Source organism: Centruroides vittatus, unplaced genomic scaffold (assembly GCF_030686945.1).
Source record: "Centruroides vittatus isolate TY-2023 unplaced genomic scaffold, ASM3068694v2 contig_484, whole genome shotgun sequence".
NCBI classification, from domain to species: domain Eukaryota; kingdom Metazoa; phylum Arthropoda; class Arachnida; order Scorpiones; family Buthidae; genus Centruroides; species Centruroides vittatus.
In genome coordinates, this window is record NW_027122274.1 from 1,425,095 (window position 1) to 1,452,868 (window position 27,774).

At 32.5% G+C, this 27,774-nt stretch overlaps 1 protein-coding gene across 1 annotated transcript in view; it reads left to right on the plus strand.

The window, feature by feature from the left end:
• LOC136977965 (uncharacterized) overlaps positions 1-5,709 on the plus strand; it is a 37,743-nt gene extending 32,034 nt beyond the window's left edge. The window contains exons 6-8 of the mRNA XM_067273579.1: positions 663-976; positions 1,058-1,141; positions 5,603-5,709. Coding sequence (XP_067129680.1) covers positions 663-976; positions 1,058-1,141; positions 5,603-5,620 — 416 coding nt within the window. The 3' untranslated portion in view covers positions 5,621-5,709. The remainder of the gene's footprint in view (positions 1-662; positions 977-1,057; positions 1,142-5,602) is intronic.
• Positions 5,710-27,774: the final 22,065 nt, after the last annotated feature.

A 27,774-nucleotide genomic window follows, 5' to 3' on the forward strand; every position in this document is an offset into this window, starting at 1 on the left:
CGGGTAGGATTGGCTATAATGTAATATTAATGTAATCTTAATCTTCGGTATCGTTACTTTTTGCCGGAGCAACGCCGGGTTTATCTGCTAGTTAGAAATAGAATTGTTTTTATGAAAAAATTAAAAATTTAGAAAATAACCATTATTTTCTTCGATTATTCAGCAAGTTCATAATGCATTTAAATTATTATAATCTATCCACTTTTGGCTTTTAAAGAGAATCCCATTAAAGATTCTTTCCGATTAAATATTTCTGAAAATAATGCTTGAAACAAAACTATTTTTCCAAAATATTTTCTGCTTCAATCTAATCAAATTAAAATTAATTCAATTATCGTGAATTTAATTAGGTACATTTTTGCCCTATTATTCAATTTATAAAATAGTATAAAATATTTCGTTTACTTTAAATTTTACGTAATTTAAACAGAAATTTATTTGCATTCGTTAAATAGTTTTTTCTTTTTGTATTAAAGCTGTTCTTGTTTGTCATTAACAAAAACCATTAGAATTATAATATTCATCTCAAATAATAGTTACTAATAAAATAAACGGAATTATCTGAACATTAAATTTTACATAAAATTTTTATTTTTTATATTCTGAAATTATATTATAGTATGAAATCATAAAAATTTTATAAAATAATGGATTTTATTTAGGTGTTCCTTCAGAAGAAGCATTTAATGCTCAAATTAACATCACAGTTGAATGCAATATACCGAATACAAGTGAGAGATATCCGGAGACTTTGGTACTTATTTACAATACAGAACGTTTAAGACTTAAAGGCGAAGTATGCCTAACATATGAACTCGAAGTGAAGCCAAAAGAAAAATATCGACCCCTTCAATATTATGTAGAAGCATTCGAAAATCCTCCTTTTATATCTCGTGAAGACAAAGTTATTGTAACAAATACAAAAAAATTATACGAAAGAAGAATTACAATTCAGAATATAGAGAAAAAATATGCAGTAAGTTTCAATAATCATATTTATGAATATAAAGAAGAATATTTCATATATTTTTAAAATTTCTGAATCATTTATTATTAGATCCGTATAAAAGCAGAAATAAATGTCAATGTGGTATCTTATTTAAGGAATATTACTTTATATCCAGGGAACTGCAGAAACGGAGTAAGTGTTTAAAATATTTTATTAATATTTTGCAGATACGAAAACAAAATGTTGAAATAACATGCAAACGGTGAAATAATATCCATAACAGGTGTACGAAAAAAAATCCGCGTAAATTATCTTAAGGTCTAGCTAACAACCGATAATTTTTAATTATGCTGCACTTGCTATAATTTGAAAGCGCATATGTTATATAGTATAATATTCTAGTATCTTTTTCTGCTACTTTCAAAATGGCAACGAAAGATGCTTTACCAAAGAGTGTACTGAACAACTTTTACACATGAAATAAAACATCAGAAAAAGTTTGCTGTAAACCGTTTTGCAAATTAAGAAATTTCAAAACAGATTATATACAGAGGAACCTCGCTTAACGAGCACAATTCGTTTCAGAACCTTACTTGTAATGCGAAAACTCGTTAAACGAAACAATTCTATGGAAAATTTTCCCATAGAAATTAATGTAAAATATGATAATGCCGAAAATACTCAAATACCGTATTCACTCGTGTATAAGACGAGGTTTTTATTCATTTTTCACTGCTTCAAAAACCTAGGTCGTCCTATACGCGCGAGCGTATAGGACGATCCTTTGCGTTTTTGCAATAATTTTTGTGAACGGTGTATAGTTCATGCTGCCAATATAGCAGTGTGCTATCGAAGTCAAGGTGAATGTCGCTGTTAAAGAGATGATCCGAAAATAGCTGGTCACTTAGCAATGATTATAAATATAGTTATTTCATATTTGTTAAATTGGTATTTTTAATGAATATTTGTACATTCTGAATCATTAAAAATAAACTTTTTCCTGTCACGTGCATTATAATCTTTTGGTTTTGCTACATGGGTCTCAGGTGCGTGGAAAAGCAATCTTCAAAAGCTGATAGCAGTCATTCAGGAAATACTGCATTTTAAATTCACTCGATGGATCAGAGGACGATGCTTTGTGAAGTAAGAGTGAAAAAAAAAGAGGAGAATTGTAACGAAGCTTCAGAGGGCGAGTCCGAGTGGACAAAAGGTGATAACGTCAAGAAAACATGGTTGTTTCCCTTAATAAGTACATTTTATGATAATTTATTTGTGATTAAATGAAATAAAATTAGAATTGTATTAATAAATCTAATTTTATTTATTTTGATCTTTAAACTCACACCTCGTCCTATATGAGAGATCTTATACGCGAGTAAATACAGTATTTTATGTATAACGTTTATTCAAAGAAATTTATACAATATACATTGTTAAAAAGCATAAATCATCATCATTTTTTTTCTATCACGGAATGAACCAACCTGGAATGCGAATTCGATTTGCAAAAAACAAAAAATTCACATATAATAGCATGATAGAGCATGCGCATAATCCAGGATCCCCTCTCCTGGTCACTCGTTATGCGAAACTTCGCTCGTTAGACGAGTCATCAAAAAAAGGATTTGCTCGTTATGCGAGGTTCCACTGTATTGCGTTCTCCTATATTTCCAGAGTTGATTACCACCACGGAGGTAAAAGGGGGTCTGTTAGAAAAGCGAAAATTCTAACGAAAGCCAAACTTTGAAAGATTAAAGAAGACCTTTGAAGAAAGCGACACGCTTTTAGTTCGATCTGTAGACCACAAAAAGAAATTTTCACGTAGTTGGTTCCACAAAATTTTGAAATCAAAAACACTTATTAAACATCGAAAGATAGTTCTGCATGTAATTCTGGACAGAACGGACACGCAAAGATCACAAATTAAGATAAAGTGCAGAAGGTTATTGAGAAAGTTCTCTAAAAAGTTCTTTATTTTGGATGACAGATCTGGTCGTTGTGATTAGTTTGTGAAAAAACAGCACTATTTGGGTTTCCTCCTCTCGCACTCGACGATCAATGGTAATGGTAGATTTTATACCAGTGCTATCTCTTCTATGCCCGCTTGATGTGAAATTTTCCAAAAAAAAAAAAAAAAAAAAAAAAACTGGAGGGTAAAGTTTTGATTTGGATTGTAATGCGACCGAAAAGATTAGGTCAAGTCCCAATGAGAAAATCAAGCTTTGCTATCGACTCCAGCGATATTTAAACGAACGTATACGATGTCGTCTGATTCTTTACACTTGAAAGGACTATTCTTAAGCAGAATATATCTTTTGACTAGATCAAGCAAGTTCCCACTATGCCAATTCTGTACTGGATGCACAAAAAAAAAAAAAAAAAAAAAAAAAAATCAACTTCGTCGAAAAGAAGGATAACCCTGTAAACATGTCAGAAATTAGATCATTCGAGAATTTTGAGGCAATCAAGGTAACCTTTTACGAAAAGAGACGGAAGGCAAAAAACACGAATCAGCTGACTAATGGCATAAAGTGCTGTCTGAAAAATGTGAAACAAAGTCGTACTGCTCACCCGAAGTCGAATCGACCGCGTTCGACGATGGAGACTTGTATATTTACAAAAATAAAAGATAATGCACAGCTTTTCACCCCTTTTCAAATGACTCGTTCATAGAGTTTTCTTTATTCCAAGGTAAAAGTACGTTACATAAACTTATTCGGATAAAAATCCGTACAAGTTACCGGACACTCGTTATATTGCTTGTTTCATAAGACAATAATCTTTACTTTATAAGAGTAGGATATGATTTTTATGATTTATGTTTTTTTCAAATTTTGTAGAAATTTTTAATTAAATTATATTTTGATTATCGATATGTAACCGTTTCAAACACCGTTATTCTCTTGCAATTGTTGCATCCACAGACTCCAAAAATACTAGCCAATTAACAACTTTATTTTACTTGGATGCATTTTGGAAATTACAATGTTTTCCTCCTCAGTGGACTTCTTTCAAACAAGCCAAACGAAACACAAACGTTTTTTGATAAACACTATTTTATTGTGTATTTGTGCTTCGTTTTGCTTGTTTACAAGAAAGCCCACTGAGGACGGAAATATTGTAAATTCCGAAATGCATCCAAGTAAAATAAAGTTGTTGATTGGCTAGTATATTTGGAATCTGCGAATGTGATAATTCCTAGAGAGTAACAGCGTTTGAACCGCTTATATATTAATATTTGAAAAAAAAGAATAGAAGCGAAAAGAAAAATTATATTTTGATTGATTTTTTTTATTGAAAATAAGAATCTTTATAACATCTTTATAATAATCTCTTAATCTCATATATTTTTATTCTCTGGAAAGCATTTTTCACTTTCCGTATTCTAAAATTTTATAGTAACATCATCCTTTTATATTAAGCGCGTTAACGAGAAAATTACGATAACAGGATGACGAATGTACAGTAATGTTAATTTTAAAATAATCTGATAAATTTTTAAATGATCAATATAAAAGTGTATTTATATGAAAACATTTATACTGATTAATATTTTTGCCACATTAAATTAATCAATAATATAATAAATTCTAACAGTATTTATACGATTGCGTTTTCCACATTCATAATACAGTGTATTGAAGTTCAAAAATATAAATATCTTTAAAACATAACAAAAATTACGTCCATCGTCAAAGAGATAATATATTAATTATAATGTAAAGTTCATTAATCCGATCAATACAATTATTACGTAATATTAATAATAAATACACTCTCAATAATGAGATCAGAATTGCTCGATTTACAATAGTATTGGTAATTAATTTATCAATGGACATTCTTTAACAGAAAGATTCTTAGTATATATTAATCATCTAAGTCTAACACCATAAAAATGCAAATCGTTTATCGATACCATAAATTTTGACGTTATCAATAGCTTGAAAAAAGATAGTGATCTTAGCAAAAATTTTCTATTTATCAGTGATTTATAACTTACATAGGAACAACTATATTGTATTGATACAGAATGAAAATAATACTTATTAATTATTTTGTTAATTAACAATTATATTGTCTATTTAAAATCTGTGTTTGTAGGTTTCACTTGATTTTGGCGATTACGATTAGTTCTTTTGTATAAAATCATAGTCAGTACTTATATATAAATGATTTAAAATTAGCACAGTTTGAGTTTGCTGCGTGAAAAGATAATACGTATTTTTAGTCCTATCTTGATATATTTTGTTTTTTTAGAACATTCTAAAATATGTTGGTATAGTATCTGAATGATGTTTAAACAATATTGCACAAAATCGAAGATACAGTATTAAAATAAAAATTTTTTTTAAATACCTTTTTTCTTTATAGTATCAAAATGCAAAATTATTGAAATTATAAAATTATATAAATAATAAAATGAATATAATTGATATGTTGATTTTTTTGAATTTAACAAAATGCCAACAATTGTACTTCAATTTTGAATCTATTCAGTTTATTTTCATTTCATTAATAATTTTTGAAATTTTATTAGTGATAATAAAATATACATTTAATTAAGCTTTATTTTAGAATTTGCAAGACAATTCTGCATATTTTAATTTAATTTTTAAATAAAAATTAATTTCAATGTTATTCTTTTTTCAGGACACCTATAATTTTTAAAATATATAGCATATATACTTCTATTTTATTGTGTAATTCAAGATATTTTCCAAAATTTCACGTGTATTTTAAACTGAATTGTATGAATGGGTATTATTAAAATATTTAAATAATTAACAAATAAAAAAGATAGATTGTATTAAATATATTTGTGCAATTCTTAGCAATTTATGAAAAATTTTATAATTATTATAATAATGGTTGAATTATAGAATTTTCCAAAATATTTTTTATTGATATTGTTCTGTATTATTCAGAAGTCTGATAAATAATGATCAATCGTTTGTCTCAGAGATAGCAACCTATGGCATGCAGTATTGTTTTTAATGACATGCAGTGGGCTTTGGGCCGCAGCACAGAAAAATAAAAAAAATTAAGCAATAAAAAATGCTTAAATACAGTCAGTAATAAAAAAGTTACGCACTAAGGAGGAGGAATTCGAATCGAAAGTTTCATTCTATTCAAACGCCTGCTTCTTGGTGCGTTTCTCCTGTTATTAGTGTGAACTTAATAATTGCAATATTATAGTAAATGCACAATTTCCTGCAGAATAACGATACAATTTAAAGGAACCTATGGTATCTTCTAAAATATCTTCTTGTCTTTATCCAGGCATAGGACGATTATGTTGACCATAGAGCCATACAAGCACCATTCGACAAATTCTTCCGTAGATATTGGAGCTACCGCTCCAGATTTTTCACTTTCTTGGACAAATTTTAGGTGTCCTTTTGGTACTATAGAAGCTCGACGGGTGACAATTCTGGAGACCGTGTAGGTCAAGGAAGTTTGGCAACGTGACAGAGACTTTCTGGAAAGCCCCAGCTGTGTGTAGCCAAACATTATCTTGCTGGAAAATGACTGTAGACATGCCTGAAAGCGAATATGTGAGGGCACAGGATTTCTTGAACTTACTGCTGTAACGTCAGTATCCCTCGCACCACTAATAGCGGTGGCCGACTGACATTATGAGATGGCACTACAGATAGCATGCCAGTAGCAAGAACAGTGTGCTAAACAGCAAAGGTGGAATTGAAGCGCTCATCAATGGTCCGCCATATTCTAACACGGAGGTCATTCTTTACCTAAACAGAACCGGCATTCGTCGCTAAAGACGATACTCTACAATCCGTAGCAGTCCATGCTTCTCTGTCAAGGAATCATTAAAAACGAATCCGATGATGCAGTGGTGCTAATGGAAGGATTCGTAGCAGTCGCTGTGTATGCAAATTTGCCTCTGATAATAGTCTGCCAATGATATTGGAAGAATAAGGTTCTGCAATGAAAATTTTCACCTGTTTCTGAATGCTATTGCAACTGTTTATGCTTATCTCACGATCAGATGATCGTATCTCTTTTGGTGGTCTATCCAAGATATAAATGACCTCGTGTATCTGTACTCTGAGGTATTCGGCGCTCCGATACTTTTCCATACTCAAGTCAGAACGACCCAGATGACGAAATGGCAATCCTGCTTTCCTCAGCGCGATAACGCGACCTTTCTCAAACTGTGTCAGCTGTGAATAATGTTTTTGATTGCATATAGACATGCCTAGCGTTCTAAGATCTCCAGCAATTGATACTATAAATTTTGAACACACCGAGCCTCTGCAACCCTTTTTAAAGAATACTGAGGATACGTAACCGTTTTGTCAGTGAGTAAGACACTCATTGACTAAAGGATTATGCAGATAGAAATCTCCAATTACTTCAAAACTCAGCATATAGCTATGTCTCAGAAATATAAATGATTACAGTCTTAAATACAATTAATTCGCCGAGAGTTTTAAAGAAACTTCTATCCATTTATTTTGTCATTTACATCTTGCATTTCTCCATTGTGCAAGTATATCGAAATTCCATTTATTGTATTTAGATTCACTAGAAATTTGTTCAACATATCACTCACCAATGAAACATTAAGTTTTATAAAATCCATCATTCATTAGCGGTAGCACGAGCTCGTTTTTTAAACATCTTTCTCCCGTAGATACTAAGAAGGCCTTTTTCCATACCAATCATAGATTAAGCAAGGTCACAATTCAGGCGACTGAGTGGTGAGGGACATATCTGCCCACAAAAAATTTGTGGGTCTACTCACTCCCTAGTCCCTAGAGTGGTAGGTTGCCTGACACCTTTACCGTCTCGGTTATTCAGCCGGTAGCGTGGGCTTAACTAGACTAGGATGGAAAAAATTGTAAAGCAAATTCTTTAGTTTTTCATACTTATCTATTACATGTAAGGGGCCGTCCATAAATTACGTAAGGTATTTTGGGGTGGGTGGGGGTCAAGGATTTCTTACGATTTCTTACTCAGGGGTAGGGGGTAATAGATCTCGTCTTACGTAATATATTGTTTTCATTTTTTGATCTCGTTGAGGGGTGGAGTTTTGAATTTGGCTTTAATTTGGCGGTTTCTATTAAGAACACTCGTTGTACTAACGCCATCAGATGTGATGTGATAGAATAATAACGCTAGCAGACTCATCTCTACACATTTTTTATCATGGGAGAAAGGACGTGTAGGGGTTTCTTACCGTTTTTTTTTTTTTAATTTGAATAAGTGCACCACTCTTATGGGTATATAACACTAAGAATACACCTGAAACCAAGCGTAAAGATGTCTAATTTCAGAATAAGTCTATCTTGATCGTATATTGAACAATGATAGATCATATGGTCGACGGTGTCTAGGTTTTCAGAAGGAAGCACTGGCACCTTGCTTCTTTCTGAGGGCGCTTTCCCTCTGAGTGAGCACTGCCTTGAATAACGGCCAAATATTTTGCTTTGAAATGAAGATCAAGTAAATTAATAGTTTAGTCTTTTATTTTATTATGGTTTTTGTTATCAATTAGTTAAAATTCAGTATATTAAATACAGGTATACGTCGTTTTACGTCGGTAATTGGTTCCAGGGGAGGCGACGTAAGTCGAAAAACGACGTAAGTCGAATTTACTTGTGTAGTTACGACGTAAGTCGTAGTTTCGACTTACGTCGTAACTAAACGCCAATAATGGAGGAAACGCCAATAATGAGCACTTAAAGACCGCTAAATAAGACGACAACACAGAAACACGGATGTTTTCATGGTTCTTTCCCTAGGATTTATGATGATTATATTAACATTTACTGTAAATGTACATATTTTAATATGATTTTATGTGCTTTCAACGCTTTTCTAGTGATATTACGACTTCAATGTTTATGGCAGACGGATTTAAAGTCGAATAAACTGACTTAAACTTGATTTTTATTTTTCCATATACTTTTTTTGACAAACGACGTATAATCGGGAACGACGTAACTCGAGAGCGACGTAACTCGAGGTATACTTGTACAAATATGTACAGAATTACTTACTGTAAAACCTACGTAAAAGTAAACTTTTAAGCATTAAACTTTTTAACATTATAACTGTTCGTATAATAGCACACGAAAGAAGGAGTACAGTACACCTTGTATAACTCCAGCAACATATTTTAATTAACCGAAAACGTTTTTGACCTACTTCAATTAGAATTTACATCTGCAATTTTAAATTACAATTTACATCTCCAAAATTTCATGTGACATAAAATTGTTATTGTATATCTTGTATTTTTATATATATGCTATAATAATCTGACAAAACCGGAGAAGTAACCTAACGAAAAAAACGTATTAAACTAATACGAGCTCGTTTCAGAAGCATTTTCACCATGCTGGAAGGCATGGCTCTGACCGGAAGTTGATTAAGTGTTAAATCAATCAATGCGAATGAGATTGCAAGATGTTTGAAATCGATGCGTCCGTTTGAACAAAGGAAGGAGGTGAAACACACAACTGACGCATTTAATTTTCTAGACTAATTTGCTACTCTCTGTTTAAAGATTCAATCTTTTATAATGAAAATGCGGGGACGAGTAATAAGCAAGAGATATAATTGTTTAATATCAATATTCACAAATTACTATTACAATATTATCTGAATCTTATAGGACATTTAACAACCTTATCTATTTTACATAATTAATCTTATGATTTTTAAATATTGCTATAAGAGATAAATACAGCAATATGTAAAAACCATGATTCTTCAAATAAGGTTTAAAAGTTAACTCAGCCTATATGGAAAAATATTGCTAAAATTTAATCTGGGAATACAGTATAATGCGAAATAATTCGGATTCGGAAGAAATTAATGAAAATAGTTTTCATAATAGGTGAAAAAATCTGTAATTATATTTAATAATGTGTCGAATTTTCGAACGATATTTAACACAGTTAAACGATCAAAATAAATAACGTTTACCAGTATAAAATTATATAATAATAGATAATAATTAGGGATTGCAATCCAGCAGTGTTTTGAATCCAGCTGGATTTTTGCTGGATTGAAATCATTCCAGCTGGATCCAGCGCGGATTCAGCGCGGATCCAGCGTGGATGTATTTTTGGTGCAATAAAGTGTTATCTATCTATCTATCCTGCAATTTATGTTTTTTAATGAAATAAAACATTTAAAAAAATACTTTAAAAGCTTTTATTATTTAGACTGGTCGCTATAAATCAGTAAAACTTCTTACACATTTAGGTAGTAAAATTAACTTTGGTTCGGTTTAACACTTGAGATAGAGATAATTAACTTTAAATGTTTAGTTAGATTATAATTATAATGTAATCTTTAAGTTAAATAATAGCAAAGGTAATTCTACTAATTAATTTATATTAATATATTATAATAATGTAAGGACGGATAATCAGTGGCTAAGTGGCTATCAGTCTTACCAGTTTTCATATATATAGGCTCTACATATTAGTCTGTAGTTATTTATAGGTATGTAAAACTATGTACTGGAAGTAGAATAAGTTAAATAAACTACACCTTTATCAATCCAGCAAAATTTAATAAAATAATAACGTTTTCAATCGTTTTTAACGATCTTCCTCGGTTACAAAAAAAATAGAACATTAAATATAGAACATAAAATGTGTTCGGAATAAATATGAAAATTAATGGAAAACGCCCAAACGGACAAAATATAGATAAATAAACAAAATAAATAGCGGAAAAAATATATACAGGGTGTTTTTTTTAACTGACGGTACTCAGAAACATCTGTAGAGCAATCTAGCAGCCGGACTGTCGCCAAATTTGGGAGAGTGACTAAGGACGACATGAAAAAGAGATTCCGCGAAGAAAAAAGTAGTACCTAAATTCGCCGGTAGAGGAGGATTTGGCGCTGTTGTAGCGAAAAAGCTACCAGCACTTCACTGAAGAAAGGGTCATCAGTCGCTTTTTTCCACTTGCATGGCCGCCTCGCTCTCCGGATCTAACCCCATGTTACTTTTTCCTGTGGGGTTACTTAAAGTCCAAGGTCTATCTTAGTAGTGTCCCAAACTTGATGACTTTGAAGGACAACATTTCTCGAACTGTGATGAACATTCCTGCAGACGGCCATGTTACGTTCGGCCATAGAGAACACGGTGTTCAGTGTGCAATGAGTTGTCCAGCAGGACGGTGATCACATTGAAGAAGGGAGAAGGTTATTTGCTGATTAATTAAACTTTCGTTATTACACTGAAACCTCTGTCTGATTATTCATTCGTGTGTTTGTTAATTGCAGCTGGATTTTATGCAGATTCTTAGCTGTTTTGCTACAACAGCGCCAAATCCACCCCTACCGGAAAATTTGGGTACTACTTTTTTCTTCGCGGAATCTCTTTCCCATGTCGTCCTTAGTCACTCTCCCAAATTTGGCGACAGTTCGGCTGTTAGATTGCTCTACAGATGTCTCTGAGTACCGTCAGTTTAAAAAAAAAAACACTCTTGTATATAAGATCCAATGAAACCAGCATTGTCCGTTAATAACATTAATTAATGTAAAAGGATCTCCACATGGTAGACAATGAGTCTGCATCTCTATGGTTTATACAACCAGTTGTCATGTGCGCCTTGCAGATTTCCAATCTCTCAAGATGTTTGACCGTTTGCCTATTCGTCGTCGTTTTTATAATTGCCGCTTGATCCCATTGGACGTTAACATCCTTCTGTCTTGCGTATGATGCCAGCGCAGTGTTGTCAAGATTCTTACTGATTGTATATTTGTGCTCTTGAGCCTTTGTTTTAAACTGCGCATCGTTGCACCCACATAAACAAGCTTGGAATTGAAACGTTGGTTGTGTAAAGGCACCGAATATATACCCGTTGTTGAATTCTGATCCTCTTTCTTTTTATCGTTTCTTAAAAGTTTGAAAACAGTGGGATTACGTCGGTATACAATACGAAAATTATTAGACCTGGCAGTACATCTATGTATCTTGTTTAAAAATGGGATGTAATTAAGCACTATTCTTTTTATATTTATTCCAAACACATTTTATGTTCTATAGTTAAAGTTGTATTTTTTTGTAACTGAGGAAGATCGTTAAAAGCGATTGAATACGTTATTATTTTATTAAATTTTGCTGGATTGATTAAGGTATAGTTTATTTATGAGTAATTTAATTATTAGTGTTAGTAAAGTAGTGAGTAAGTAATTAGTAGCAGTCTAGTAGATAGCAAAGCGGCAACGCGACGACGTAGACTTTTTCGCAATTATTTAGAAAGTTAATTGAGTATTTGCGGATCCGCAGCCTGGATCCAGCAGGCCGAAGAATGCGCTGGATCCAGCTGGATTGCTGGATGAGGGATCCAGCAATTGCAATCCCTAATAATAATATAGGTCTACTGACAATTATAAATAATAAAAATTAAGAATAACATTATGACATGTAATGTATAGAATAGTTAGGAAAAATGATAATTATACAAAATGATTTACATGAACCAGTAAATAGTACGATTACAATTTTATTTGTAAATTAAATTATTTAAAAATGAAATAAGTTTGATTAAACAATTGTTAATTAGATTTACTTCCTCGTAATCAGTACTTTAATTTTTATGCATAATAAATTAAAAGGAATTTAAGTCCTGATGGAGTAAATAATATGAGAAAATATTAAGTTACTGTATATCTATTATAATTCAATGTAAACCTAAAATGAAAAATGCGTTTCTAGAATGTTTTCTTAAAATCTCGTAAAATATGTGCAGGTAATAACTGAAATATGTAATTTATCGTATTATTTGGTATATAAAGAACAGGCCACATATATGAGCTACATAAATCATATTTTTGGAATAGGATGAATAAAATTTATCGGTTAGTTTATAAACATTGTCTGTATTTATTATGTTTTTTGCTAATCATTTTACTCATTTAAGTACACAATCTCATTCTGTAAGTCGATATCACTACGAAAGAAAATAGAATTTCACGTAATTTGAGAGAGTTTAAAAAACTCAATTTATCACAAATATTACTGATACATTTACATTTATTTATGGAGTTTGCCATCGAATAAGCAATCGACTACATCATTTACCAGTAATAATACCGCCATTCCATTTGTCTCAGAACGATTTCGTTTATATTAGAAGACAGCGGAAGAGCTGAAAAAAAATTAAGGATAATCACATAGAATAACTTATAATAAAATGTTTATTCATTTATTTCTTGCAAGCAAGATAGATATAAATTATTCTAAAGACTCAATGAAAGCTTGTGAGTCAGATAAGCATATTTACAAATGGCTGATTATTTACGAAAGTTCTGATTAGTAGAAAGAGGTCCGATAATCCGAAGTATAGACTTGTGATTGCGGAAAAATATTCCACCAATTAACAATTCAATGTGATTTTTGACAATAATGACCTTTTCTTAAATCATTGAGATCAATAAACCTTTAAAGTATGCAATTTTCCTATCTTTTTCTTGAATAAAAACTTACTTTCGCTAAAAATTGTTATTAAGCAATTTCATTTTTATCAACCCTAGAAGCGATAGCCTACTCCAAAATACACGACGAAGCTCGTGCTAATTAAAAAACTTTACTGAGGAAGCTGCTTGATAGATTCTCGAACGTTGAGGTTAACAAGCATGATATGGTTGTGGAAGACTAATCCTATTTCACTTTTGACGGAAGTGAATGTTAACAATCATTTCATCAAAGAAGGTCTAGATATGGATTCGAAAGTCAAATTCAAACGACACTCCAAATATTTACGACTGGTTTAACTGGCTATCAGTTCCAAGGGAATGTCCATGGGTCTTCATTGTCCCGTCACGGTTCTCCATCACCACAGAAATATGTGGTAACGAATGCAGTCAGAAAAGGTTAGTATCCTTTCTAAAGAAATACTACCCTGACCAAAGTTATGTCTTCTGGCCAGCGGACACTCAACTGAGCGAGGGCGAGTGGACGGTGATCATCTGGGAGACAAAATCAATTGTGCACAAAATGCACAAATTATAAATTGCCAAGGAAGAGACGTTACGCAATGAAACCTAGAAATATTTCTAACTCATTTTTGAAAGTGACTCGCTCTTATACATGCTTATTTTAAATTCACGATATGTTCTTCGAAAGCAAACTATAGGGAAAATATAATAGAATATTTATGCGACATTGCTTATATAATATATAATATGAATTAATAAATGTAAAATAAAAATTTTGTTTTGAATTTGTTCATAACTTTTAACTCATACAATGTTCTACAATTAAAACCGATTGAGAGATCTTGGTACCAACTGAAGCAAAAAGTTTATGAAAATGATTGGAAAACTGGATTCGCAAGGAGTTATTGCATCGACGCCGACTTTCGCACCCTCGAAGACCACTTTCGGAGGTTAATGGAACGGATTAGAACTCTAGTTCAACTAAAGTACAAGTTGCAGCCGATCCTGATCATCTCATCTGAATGTTAAACACCTCATTTGTATCCAAAAACCGTCATTTTAAAATAAATAATAAATTTTAAACGACCTTGAAATTTATGTAGATTTTTCGATACTCGCCTTTATATTTTTCTACGATTATAATCATATTGTATGCCATTTCGATGTTCTTCATCCTTGAAATCCACAATAATCTTAATTACAAATTATATTTACTATAATATTAAAGCACAACAAAATTTTCTAACTTGCTACATAATTTCTGATTTCTTGAAATTATTAAGGTTATGAAATTAATTACATAACCTTAACAAATATTTAAAATTAATCACAATATTATATGCAGTTATAAGTTATAAAATCAGCTGTCGTGTTTGTTACAATGTTAGTCTATACATAACTTAATTTGCTCTTTGTGGTAATATCTTATATTTACCGATATTTGTAATTCAATAGATTTAAAAACGCCTGAATAATCGCCTCAAGCTATTGAATTTTGTTTATCATTTCCTGATGAAAATGAGTAGTAACTCATCATTAGTTACTCAGATAAATATCGAAATATTCCAGCTTTATACTGCATTAATATACTTATTTAAAATATAATATTATTTTTAATAGCTAAAATTAAATTTTGTATTATATAAGATGGTTTCTTTCAAGAAGCTTTCTTTCAACTAAGGCCGGTTTAATAACATAGCATCACAGGCGGCCATCTAAGCTATCAAAAACAGACAGCATCACACTCAAAATATTTTTATTGATAACATAATGTAAATAAAAAATTAGGAAATTTTATGCAATTATTTTTCATTTATATCAAATTAAGGCGCCCCATGTATGTATCAAAATTTAATTACTATATCTTAATAATCCAAACAAAATCATCTGAGATGTAAAAATTTGCGCGAATTAAAAACTTATGGCAATTTAAATGGTAGTCAAATTTTTTTATTAAGAGTTTTTCTTTGTTGAAGATAAGTTTGGCGGTTCGAGGCGGTACTCACAATATTTTTAAATGTATTATTATTTACTACATTTTTTCTAAGCGCCTAGCTTATCTTTACTAAAGGAAAACTAAGAAAAAAATTTGAACGTCATCGAAATTGTCATAAGTTTTTACTTGGCGAAACTATGTACATCTCAGATGTTATTGTTTAAATATCGGTTGTTTTTTTGATTAATGTCTATGATTATTACATCAAGACCTAAGACGATGACAAACAATTCGGCCGCCAATCGAACGTTTTCAACACGCCTTTAGCAAAATTGTTATAAAAAGTTTTAATTGGCATAAATATGAGCTTTCGTTATACTTTCGGATAACATTTTGAATAAAAATCATTTGTTTCCCTGCAATTTTATCGTTATAAGAGTGAAATTAAGTAATAAAAGTAAAATAGTTCTCTGTGAAGTTTGACCTATCCACCTGGAAGTTTCGCGAACACTTCACTGATAACGAGAAAGGCTTCAGTTTAACATTTGAACTTTCTAGATCCAGTAGTTTTCCTCTAGGAGTGTCTGCAGTGCCGGATGAAGAAAAGGAAGAAAGAGTAGCTTTTTTGGCGATTTTTGTACTTTTCAATTCTTATATTTCGGCAATTCGTTCCTATACAGAAAAACTTGAAATTTTGCACTCTATCGAAGAAAACAATTATCTTTCGAACGAGATATTCTGAATTACTTTAAGCGTTTAGCGATGGAGTAATCGACCCCCGAAGACCGGCAACTTTGATTCCTGTATATATAGTAGTCAAGTCAGCGACACTTACTTGATGAGGAGTCACTGCCGTGACTCTCGATAATTGCTAATACAGTGGTGCCTCATATAACGTACTTAATCCGTTCCAGGTGCATGTCCGTTAAGTGAAACGTCCGTTATACGAAACGCATTTTCCCATAGAAATACATGTTAAAACATCTAATTCGTTCCGCAGCATAAAATAACCGCACTGTATCATAAAAAAATAAACATAGGGTGCGTTCTTTTATTCCTCCGCGTAACTCTGCGCGAGCGACATCCGTTTAAAAATTCCTGCGGAACGCGTTCCTAAATTCCGCTGGGAGCGCGCGCCGTCGAACGGCAAAAATGGCGTTTGTAGCAGTAGTTTACGGTGGAAAGCAACATGGCGTCCTCCATGGCTCAGATAGTTTCGTTTTCGGGTCCATTATGTGGTTTTATGAATGAAAATTTAGAAATTGTGAAAGCGCGAGTTAGCGCACGCAGTGATGATGTCTTTACGAATTTTTTTCAAATGGTAGCCGGCATTCTAATTTTTTTCGTGGCTATTTTGAATGCTCTTTCAACAAATAATCCATTTTATGGTTAAATTTTACAATTGGGACCCTTCTTTTGCCTTTTAAAGCTCATATTTTAGAATTATAGATTCCTCCATCACGATACTATCAATATTGCGGGCGCCGCCATCTTTCTTTCTTTCACCGTCGTTTCTAAATGCCTACAAACAGCAGCACACTCCCGTAGTAGCGGAGACGCATTAAAGAACGCACCCATGGAGCAGTCACCAATTATGCCGGAAAGTCCGTTGTTCGCAGCCAGTCCGTTATTCGAGGCGTACGTTATACGAGGCACCAGTGTACTTTAAAATTTGCTATTTCAAAGTCGTTTATAATTTTAATAAGTGTAATATCTCAAGTCAATGAAACATGATGTAATTTTTCCATAACAACATGCACTGCATAACTGATCATCAATAATTTATATAGAACATGCATTTTTCTCAATTATCAAAGAAAATTAAAAATAAACCAGTACGTGTCCTGAGAACTTGTACAATACATGACCTTGCAGTCAGCTTATTCGATTGAATGACTTATCTTCGCCAGTATCGGTGTATTTTTTAATTTTATTTGTATTTTTGTTCTAACAGCTACAAAACATCAAATCAGAGATTAAATAGACAATAAGTAAATCAATAAACACCATTTACAATAGAAACCAAAACAAAATGACAAGAGATAAGATTCTTTTATACTATTTATATCGTCATTTTTTCCTTTTCTTTTTGTTGTATGGAAACCAATAATAAACACATTACAAATAACAAATATAGAGTGAATCGGGGGAAGATGCCTAACATTTTGCTTATGAAGGAAATTATAGCGATAATTTGGGTTTTGGGGACCTCGAAAATATCATATTCTTGGGTATGTTTTTCAAATGAAACTTTGGAATATATCAAAAATAATTATGTATTGTGTTTGCAATGACGACTTTTTCACTGTCTGGCATTTCAGATGCCAAATATCATTAGAGTAAAATAACAAATATAATTGCATAAAATTAATTTTCGAATATCTTAACCAAATTTAATTTATTGCATATGTTGTACAAAGTACTTTATAGTAAGTGTAACAGCATATAAGTATTATTAAGTTCCCGCCCGTTTTAACGTGTCCGTTAGCTAGCTGAAAGTTTTTTTCAGTCCAAAAACCTTTTTGAGGAGTCCTTATATAATTTCTATGCATATCCTGCAATAAAACGAGAAAACAAAAATTTATTAAAAATAAGCATGTTATCCCAAGAAAAATATGGCATCTTTCCCATTTGTCGGGATAAGGTGCCTAGTGAAGTCACGTGTTCTAGCATGTCCGATCGGGATCGGCGGTAGCTGACAATGGAAACCTTAGAAGCTTAACTACATCACATATTAATTGTTTTCGCAATTTTTAATAAATTCTATTTTAACTTTTAGTTTTAAAATGACTGTAGAAACATTTCACAACAAAAACTTCCTTCTTATCTCGCTTTTATTCTACTCAGATATAGAAAATATAACGGTAGCCAACTACAGCTTTCCGCACTCAATATTGGTCCATCGATCCATCGTACGAACATATAACAGTATCTGACATTACCGTTTGAAAATAACAAAAATTAGGCATCTCCCCCCGCTTACCATCTTACCCCGAATCACAAGCATAAAATTAGGATTAATTTACAGAAAACTTAAGCCTTTTAATATTTATGGTTCTAAAATGAAAGAATCGTTAGCAGATGTTTGCAAGGTAAATTGTCCTTCTACTACCAAAAGGCATTCTAATTTGAATTACCATAATGTAGTATCATGAACAATACAGACTGTCTCTCTGATCATATAGTTGGCCAAGATCATCCATAAGAGGCAAAACTGTGGCCGACTATATAACTTTAATGTGGTGCATCGCGTTAACCAACCAATCAATCAATCAGTCAAGTTTAGCTTTTGGTCCAATATCATCGATAATGCTTTGTCTTTCATGAAATGCTCTAAATGTAAGATAACTCGGAAAAGATGTTTAGGACCTCATAGTTCGTGAGTTTTTCGACATATATTTCCCTAACCGCATGCACAACACTGCGCCCATCAAATTTTTTCTGTATGTTTACTTGTAGCATTTTTCTTGTAAGTATTTTTCAATTTATAACGATTTTAAAATTTGTAGGCAAGAAATTAGGGCTTGAAATTATTGCATGAGTGTTTTAGAATGCTATTTAGCTCAGAAAACCTAAGACAATCGGTATTTTATGGGAAATAATGAAAATAGAACACTTGTTATATGTATCTGTTGATGGAACAACAAGGCAGCCATGCTCAATTGTGAATCACGTGAAAAACCATCTTATCGTGTCAGCCAGTAAAAGTCTGGTTTCGCCGTGAAATAAATTCGACATTGCAAAAATTGTGCATCTGTATAACTAAACTGCATAACCAATCATCTTTCTGATGTAGAAATAATATTTCCACTAAGGCTTAATACTATGGAACTTCCGGTTCTAATATCCCGTCTTTGCAGTCCATCGATGAACCAGGACCTTTCAGAATATCGTTTGTCTTCTTCCACCCACCAGTTACCTGGATCATCCAACTTGAACCCCATTTTCCCTCTTCCACTACACCAGATCATAAGCAAATTTATCAGGAGTATGCAATTTATCATGCAATTTATCGAAACTTTGGCAAGTTTCGAAGAGATGCGCCCAATACCACGCATAAGCGCTGGAAGCAAACCATATCCAAGAAATCAACATGCAGAAGAGTCTTACTTAGTCAGAGTTTATAAGCCGAAAACGAACGCATAAAATCGGGATGAAGAAAAGAAAAGAAAGAAATTTTTTTCGGAAGAGAACAAAGAAACGAGTCCTTCAAAGGGATTCGAGTAGTAAAGATACATCAGCCTCTTTCATCAATGTGGTAAACCAGTACTGCCCTAAACATGGTAAGTCCTACAGTAGAGTCCCATACAGTAGAGTCCACCTAAATACAGTAGAGTCCCATACATCGTGCAAATAAAGCAAGCAACAACCCTTGAATTTTGTCGATCAGAGATATACGTTTTTTTTCAACTTATAAGCCAAGGTTTAAACTTTCATAAATCGTGTGATAATGCAGGTTTTGATAACGCGATTTCCTATAATGCGTAACGAATCTCCCGCGTTGTACGGGACTCTACTGTAGAATGTGTAAAGTGCAGAAGGTCGATCCATGGGACCTACACTAAGTTCGCAATCCCATATGCGACGAGATTGAACCTGGTGATGACAGTACAACGGATGGAGAACCAATCTTCCAAGTTAAACAATATAAACAAGTGAGTAATTAGTTAATTCAGTTGTTTATGTTTTTGATGTAAATAAGCTACATATTTGTAACCTAATGTAGTTTTTATTTTTAGTAAGTTAACTTACATTAAAAAGCTCTGTATAATCATCTTTTCCCATTGAGTATTGAGTTTTTCTTTGATCCATCTTCCCCACCATATGGCGGAAGATGGTAATTCGCGTACTTGTATTTGGATAATTTTTATCCAATAGATTAATGGGTTAATGTTACCCTTGGTGGCAAGATGGCAACCAGAGGGATTTTTCCCTACATTCTAGACGGCGACGGGGAAAATTTTCCCTAATTCGAGACTGCTGCGGGGATAATTTTTTCCCCTGCGTTCGACGTGGCTTACGCGTTTCCGGTCGCCATCTTCGTCTTCTATGGAGACTGCGCGTTGCGCACTGTTTCGTAATAACGCGACCTAAGAACTCCTATACTATAATAAGATACTGTAAACCCTATTTTAATAGAAAAAAACATTTTTTTACTCACGTTGATTGTCTGTCATTTCCCTTTTTTACATTTCCTCTCGACTTTCGAACTTTGATCTTTGTTTATAATAGATCCTTTCCCCCCCTTGTTTTGCGTCGGCTGCAACTGTCGATGACTTTCTATTTCTTCTTTTTTTACTCGCGGTGGTTGACGTTTCCTTATCCGGAGCCTTCTTTGATTTCTTTCTTCTTATTATTATCGACGTTTTGAACGGGTGCAGACGGAACTGTCTCGGGTTCTACACTAGCTTTTCGAGATATCCCGGATGCTAAAGCCGAAATCGTCGCACCACATTCTAGACATAGATAGTGCCATATGAATGACAAGATACATCCCCAGGACAGACGACCACATTTGCTTTTAAAAGTTCCTTCGTACACTGAATATTTAACTGCACACGAACTGCATCTAAGAAGACATTCATTTCTTTCGCTTCTGTAATATAATTTGCATGTCTTATCGCACGTAGAACACGGCGACTCTATCTGCTGTATACCTAATTTGGCCGCAAATTTGAATGCATTATCAATTGCCGGGTTCAATTCCAATTCCGAATAATCTGTTTCCATCATTTTATAAAACTTCCTGGTAGTACATTTGGCCCAGAATTCCTTCGAACTCAAATCAACGTCGCCCATGACGTGCACAAAATTTCAACAAAATGAACGCAATTTCTTTTTGTTTTTACTCGTAAAAAATATAAATTACCTTTTTAGCAATTCGGAAAGAACAGATATTGTAAAAAAAAAAAAAAATTCGATGCCAACACTGAACATGCAACACACCACTGTCTTCTAAACTCCCTGCAAACGAATTTTGCATAATTCGACGATCTCGGCACCAACACATTTCGTCAAAAACGCGAAATCGCGCGTCTCCGTTTCGAGGTTACAGAAAACGCGGCCGCTACGTCGAACGCAGGGGAAAAAATTTCCCCGTCGCCGTCTAGAATGTAGGGAAAAATTTCCCCGGCCGCCATCTTGCCACCAAGGGTAACATTAACCGATTAATGTAATACATGATAACCATATCCACCTTCAAAGCACCAAAGGTCCAAAGTATCTTATATGTTTGATCATGATTTGTAAACTATAAATATTAGAGAGGTAGTCATATGCAAACAAAAGTATAACCATCTTCCCCCGAGTTACTATATACTATTAAATGTATTGAACAGCATTCAATTAAGATCTGTTGAAAGCAAAATCGTCGATACCGATTGATCTACGTCCTCCAAAAAGTACTGACAAGTAAGCCGAATATACAAATAACTTGTAAGAATAACTAATCCCATGTCAACACCCTGTCAATCTCGCAATTGGTTTGATCTCATATACTCTATAATTACTAAATACTCAAGACAAATTATGGGATATAATAGAATTGGAATAAAATCACCATGGCACTGTATTAATAAGCAGCATCTAGCCAATCATTTTGTTCGGATCTTTGCAGTAAATGTACAGTACAGAATGTTACAGTACATTCTTATGGGAAAGCTAAGAAACTTTTCTTTATTGTTACAGAGTATAGATTCATTCGAAAAAAACTAACTTTTTAACAATGAAGCTTTCTATATAAATATGCAAAGCATTTTTTGTGACTTATATCAACGGAATTCAAACACCTTCAGCTTATTTTGTATGAAAAAACACAAAGCCGATTTACATTCCGTGTTTTTAAAATACACGTTTAAATAATTTGCAATATCACATTAATAATTATGCTGTATATTCTTGCCATATCAGGTCATCCTGACGTCGGCGAGCACCTAGTGCAGGTTAATCAGTTATTAGTGTTGGTGAGTCTTGGGGGAGTTAAAGACCAGAGTGGTTCACTGTCGCCTGCTCTGGATACTGGTGTTACGCGAGGGAAATAATGCCTTCCGAAAGGTCTTTTAAGGGAAACTGGCCCCTATTTAGGTGTTACAGACGTGGAGAAAACCCGGAAAACTCCACGTGGCCAGCCTGTCCGAGCGTGGCGCGAACCCACGACCGAACTCCCAATGTTCAGAGAACGGAATCGCTAGGCCACTGGTGGGTCTTTATATTCTATCAGTTTACAAAAAATAAATATTTCATACGTATAATAAAATATTTTATAAATAAATTCTATAATTAAAACGTGTCAACAGTTTCATTTGCATATCTCACTAGCATTAGAAGACAAGAACAGAATGATGGTCTGTAGGAAATATCATACAATAAAATAAGTAATGAGAAACGAACTCTTTTGATGAAAATAATCATAAAGATGGACAAAATATTAAAGATGCTAGTCAACAGCTGTTTTTAAATTACAATTGTGCTCGATACATTAAGATATCCTATAGGAACACTGGAATACTTGAAATGAGTATCCAGTGCAGATAGCACTTGTAATAGTCAGTATTGAAAAGAAGGTTGCGGCAAATGGTATATAACGTAAAAAAGAGTTATCTTAACTACAGTTTCTGAATGAACCAATGTATCAAGAAATACTGTATAGTAAAATTCTTAACAAAACAGATATGTTATACAGATGGTTTCTGGGAGTCATAAATTAATATGATTCTTTACTTTGTATTAATGTTACATTTCACGGAATGAAACGAATTTGTCAACGTTTATATATATCATCTGCTATTTAAATATTTATTTAAAATTATATACGTAATATAGTAAGCCGAAATATCAATCAGTGTGTACTCTAGACACATTTTAGTGTCGCTGCTTTAAATTTAAGTTGTCAATAACGCCATTTTTTGAATTTAAAAATTACTTTATTGTAAAATAAACGCATCATTTGTGAAGAATTAGTGAATAATATTCGGTGTTATGCTTAAGCCGCTTATAAATGCTGACTTTTATTATAAATTATTACGTTAAGTTTATTTTAAAGTATTTCATTTTAATTAGAAAATGTTGACAGGGTTATTTAATGGTTACTTTCCTACCGAGTTTTTAATATGTTTAGATATTGTTTAAAATGTGGTATCTAATTACAACTTATCATGCAAATTAAAATAGTTTGCCATAACTATCTAAAAATGCTTTATATTGGAGAAAAATTTTTTGTTTAATTTAATTAAGTAAGTTTTATTTTGTGAGGATGTTTCTAACTTGACATTAATATCAACAGAATGACAAATTTCAACAAATGGTAATTACAAGTGTCACATATTTTTGATACATTAAAAAATAATAAAATACTATATACGTGTAATTTAACTTTTCAATATGTGTATTATTCGAAAAAAATTCTCTAGTTGAAAATAGTAGTAATGATGATATTTTACAGCAAATACTATAGGTGCATGTCTACACAGTTGTCGGAACTAACATTAAAACAGAGAAAACTATGAGAGTGGCCGTGACTTTCTTTAAAGAACTCTAAACCATTTGTAAAATGTTTTAAAATAATGTCTCTCTGTATTTGATTTTATTATTTATTTTTTTCCAAAGAACGTAACTTCCAATCCCACCTAGAGTACGGATGCAATAAAGACAAGATTGACTTAACGGTATGCAGTGTCTCCCACCTGACGTTATCTGACACTGTAGATTGATGCTTACTTGAGTACCGCTCACTATTTAATGAAGCTTACTTGTTATAACTTAAGTACATAGTTTAGCTAGGAATAACTTAACATTTTAATGCAAAAATAAATCAGAAATCCGATATAAGTATTGCAATTGATTTATTAAATATTTTGAGAAATTAACATGCAAATAAAGTCAAAATAACTTACAATAAATGAATTTTATGTACTTGATAAATCAACAATGATAAATTTAAGAATGATAAATTTACTGTATTTTACGCTCAGAACATATCATATGGTAGCAATAATCATCATCTAATAGACACTATATAACACCGGTAGTGTCGAAACTTTTCGATTGTAAAGCCAAATTGAGCATAAATCGTAAATATCCGGCCAAAGAAGTTTTGTATATTCCGAATGTATAAAAAAGTAGACTAATTCTATAATTTAAAAGTTATGTATTAAATATATTGGCGGGCCATATTAAGGTGAGTCTGTTTCAACATCGGAGAACAGATTTTTCTCTCTTGAGATTTTCTTTGACACCAAAACTAAATTTAGACAAATACTTTTTGACCTCAGAGTTGTCCCGTATTTTCATAGTTTTAATGACGATTTTCGCATTTTTCGTATTGAATTTTTGAGAGAATGAAACTTTTTGACTGATAGTTCGGAATAAACACTTTCCATTATCAGTTATCCTGTCAATTTTTTTCGAGTTTATAAGATCAACTTTTCGATCTCAGAAACATACAGTATAACTTAAGCGTGGTGTGATGAATGAATCATAACTAGACTACGACGCGGTATATCTGCTTATTTTTTCAGACAAAAAATATTACACAGTGCTTCCAAGTAAAGTGCAAGCTAGCTAGTCAGGAATTAGTTGTCAATTATTCAGTACTTGTATCACACAATGTACGAATTAAGTGCTCCGAGATTTCTATATCGGCTCTGTTTCCAACCTCATCTCTAAGAAACGGCGACATGGAATCATCCAGTGATAAGTTTAAGTAATTCCTGAAGTGAGTTTATCATTCAGTTATGAAGTGTTGCAAGACAGTTGAAATTCTAATAGATAAAAACATTTTTTAAATGAACTTCACCATATATTATTATTATTATTATTAAATTTCGATTTATTATTTTTATATTTATATAAAATAAATTAATTCGGAAATCGCCGCCTATTGTCATCACATTGATTCAAGACTGTTTTGATAATAATAAACGACTGATAACAATATCTGGCAGCTGCCATCTTGCATGGTAATTAAGGTACAGAGACAGTGTTTACAGTACGGGTTTCAACCAGTGGATCGCGATAAACAGATCAATCTCGAAAAAAATTTTCTATCGATCATCCACAGTATTTGCTATTCACAATTTCGTAACACATATTCTCATCGAATTAATAAACCCTATTAAATTAATTTCAATATTAAATCAGGAATGAGAGAAAGCATAAAAACTTACAGTAATAGTTGGTACAGATGTTACTTTAAACTTACGTTACGTAGTCCCGTCATTTTCATCTAACAGTAGGTCGCGACTAGTTTTAATACAGTGAGAGTCTATCGCAGCAACAAAATGTTGACTAACTCTCTTCTACAGCATCAATAGAACAACATATCTATAAATTTTTTTTTTTTTTTTTTTTTGTCGATTTTTCCGACCGATGGCGAGATTATTATTAATCAAATTGAAGACAAGTCTGCCCAAGAGGGACCACCATTTATTTTGCGCTCCAGACTAAAAACATACACATATGGCGACAGGCCTTCCTTTTTAGGCTTCATGTCGCCAAAGGTAAAAAAATCCTTTAAAAAACACAAACATCCAGTTAAAACTAGGAGTCGGTGACACACAGACGTCTTACTCTTTAACCATCCAGCCAGTGGGTGTTTCCGCTTTTTTATCTGCTGGAACAAGCGCTGGAAAATGCAAATTTTAAAGCTGCACCCTGGCGTCGGTATTTTAAAATTTCTTTTTGTCGATTTTTCCGACCGATGGCGAGATTATAAATGGTAAAACTAAATACCATCCAAAACACTTAGAACTAAAGGAAATCAACTTATGCTGTTATTTAAAAAATAAAAATAGATACAGTATGACAACGGTAACTCCAATGCTTATTTATCTATTTAAAGTTTTTGATGTTCTAAAAATATCCTATTCAGGAGGAACAGTCATAGAACAGCGATTCTAACTGGTGATACGCCAACTGGCCTAGAACATATTTTAATAAATCTATAATCATTGTCATATTTAAAAAATACCAAAGTTAATTATTAAATAATTCTTCCAGAAGAGTAATAAGTAATACTTTTAAAAAATTATCTTAAACCAATCTTAATTTTTCTGTTATAAATGTCATAAGTGCGCTAGTTTAGTTTAATCTGATAACGATAAGCGACAAGGTTTACACAGGAAATATAGAACTGGTTTGGAAAAACGGATTTTGATTACATTTAACAATAATCACAATCAATAGAGAACACGATATTAGTGTTATATTAATAGTATATACAATATTAAATAAAAAATAAATGTCAAACGGAATAATTTGACAAATAAGAGGGCTTTTTTTACTTTAACTCTTTCCGCCCTGTGGGCACTAAAAGGGTCTCTTTAGCAAGCCCATTATGGGTTCGGCCATGCCCACAAAGGGGCGGCCGAGTGGTGAGAGACGGGGCCCGACATATCCGGACGGACCACCCCCGGAAAAATTCCTGGGAATTTTTCGATCTGTCCAAATGCGATTCCAGGTCCCTCAAAGCGCTCGGCTATCCGGCCATAATAAGTGGGCCTTTTTCATGTCATCATGAATTCAGTCACGGTCACAAGATGATGAGAGAGACGGAACCAAACCTATCCAGATCAAATTACCAAAGAAAATTTCTGAGATTATTAATGTATACAAAGGTGCCACACAGAGAGAGCAAGAGGAGACAATTACTCCTCTTGAGATTCGTTTTATTCTTTCTTTTACGATCTTATTGATTTGTATTTAAGTGCAGTTCGCGCGCGACAAGATTATTCCTTTAAAATCCTGTATAGGAACTGAATTATTTAAAAGACTCCATTTTTTGTAATAATTGGAATTTTCGTCTATACATATTTTTTATTCACTATCACAAAGATAGATAAGCAGAAATAACCTGTTTAAGGAAACGGAATCTTTAGTGAAATAATTGATAGGTTAGTTGATCTAAATCGTATGCATTTTGTTCCGAGACGCGAACTGATTTTGTTGAATTCCTGCGGGCGAACTCGATTCGAGAAGAATTTGGCTATCTTAACTTAGAACGGCAAGTTGATATTTATTTTCATCACCTCGGCTATTCTGCAGTATTAACTGAACCGTTTATTTTACTTGTATAAATATATATATTTATGTGATTAGCTTAAGTAAACGATAGTAAGAAAAATTAGCAATGAGTTTTGTCATATATTGTGCAAATAACATAAAGTTAAAAAAATTTATCATTTATTATAATCTATCATAAAGTCTTTATTAATTTATTAAAGCATTTAAAAAACAAATGATAAAGAGATTTATAAAATAATTTGGTATAATATTTTCTGTACAATTTTTCACAGAAATACTAATATAGTAGTCATATTAATAAACTTAGATAGATTGAATTCATATCAGGAAAACAGTACAGAGAATAAAATTTTAAGTAGAAAACTCAATATTAATTCAGATACACCATAACTTGTTCTTACTTTTTAACAAAAATTTTAAAACACATAAAACAAT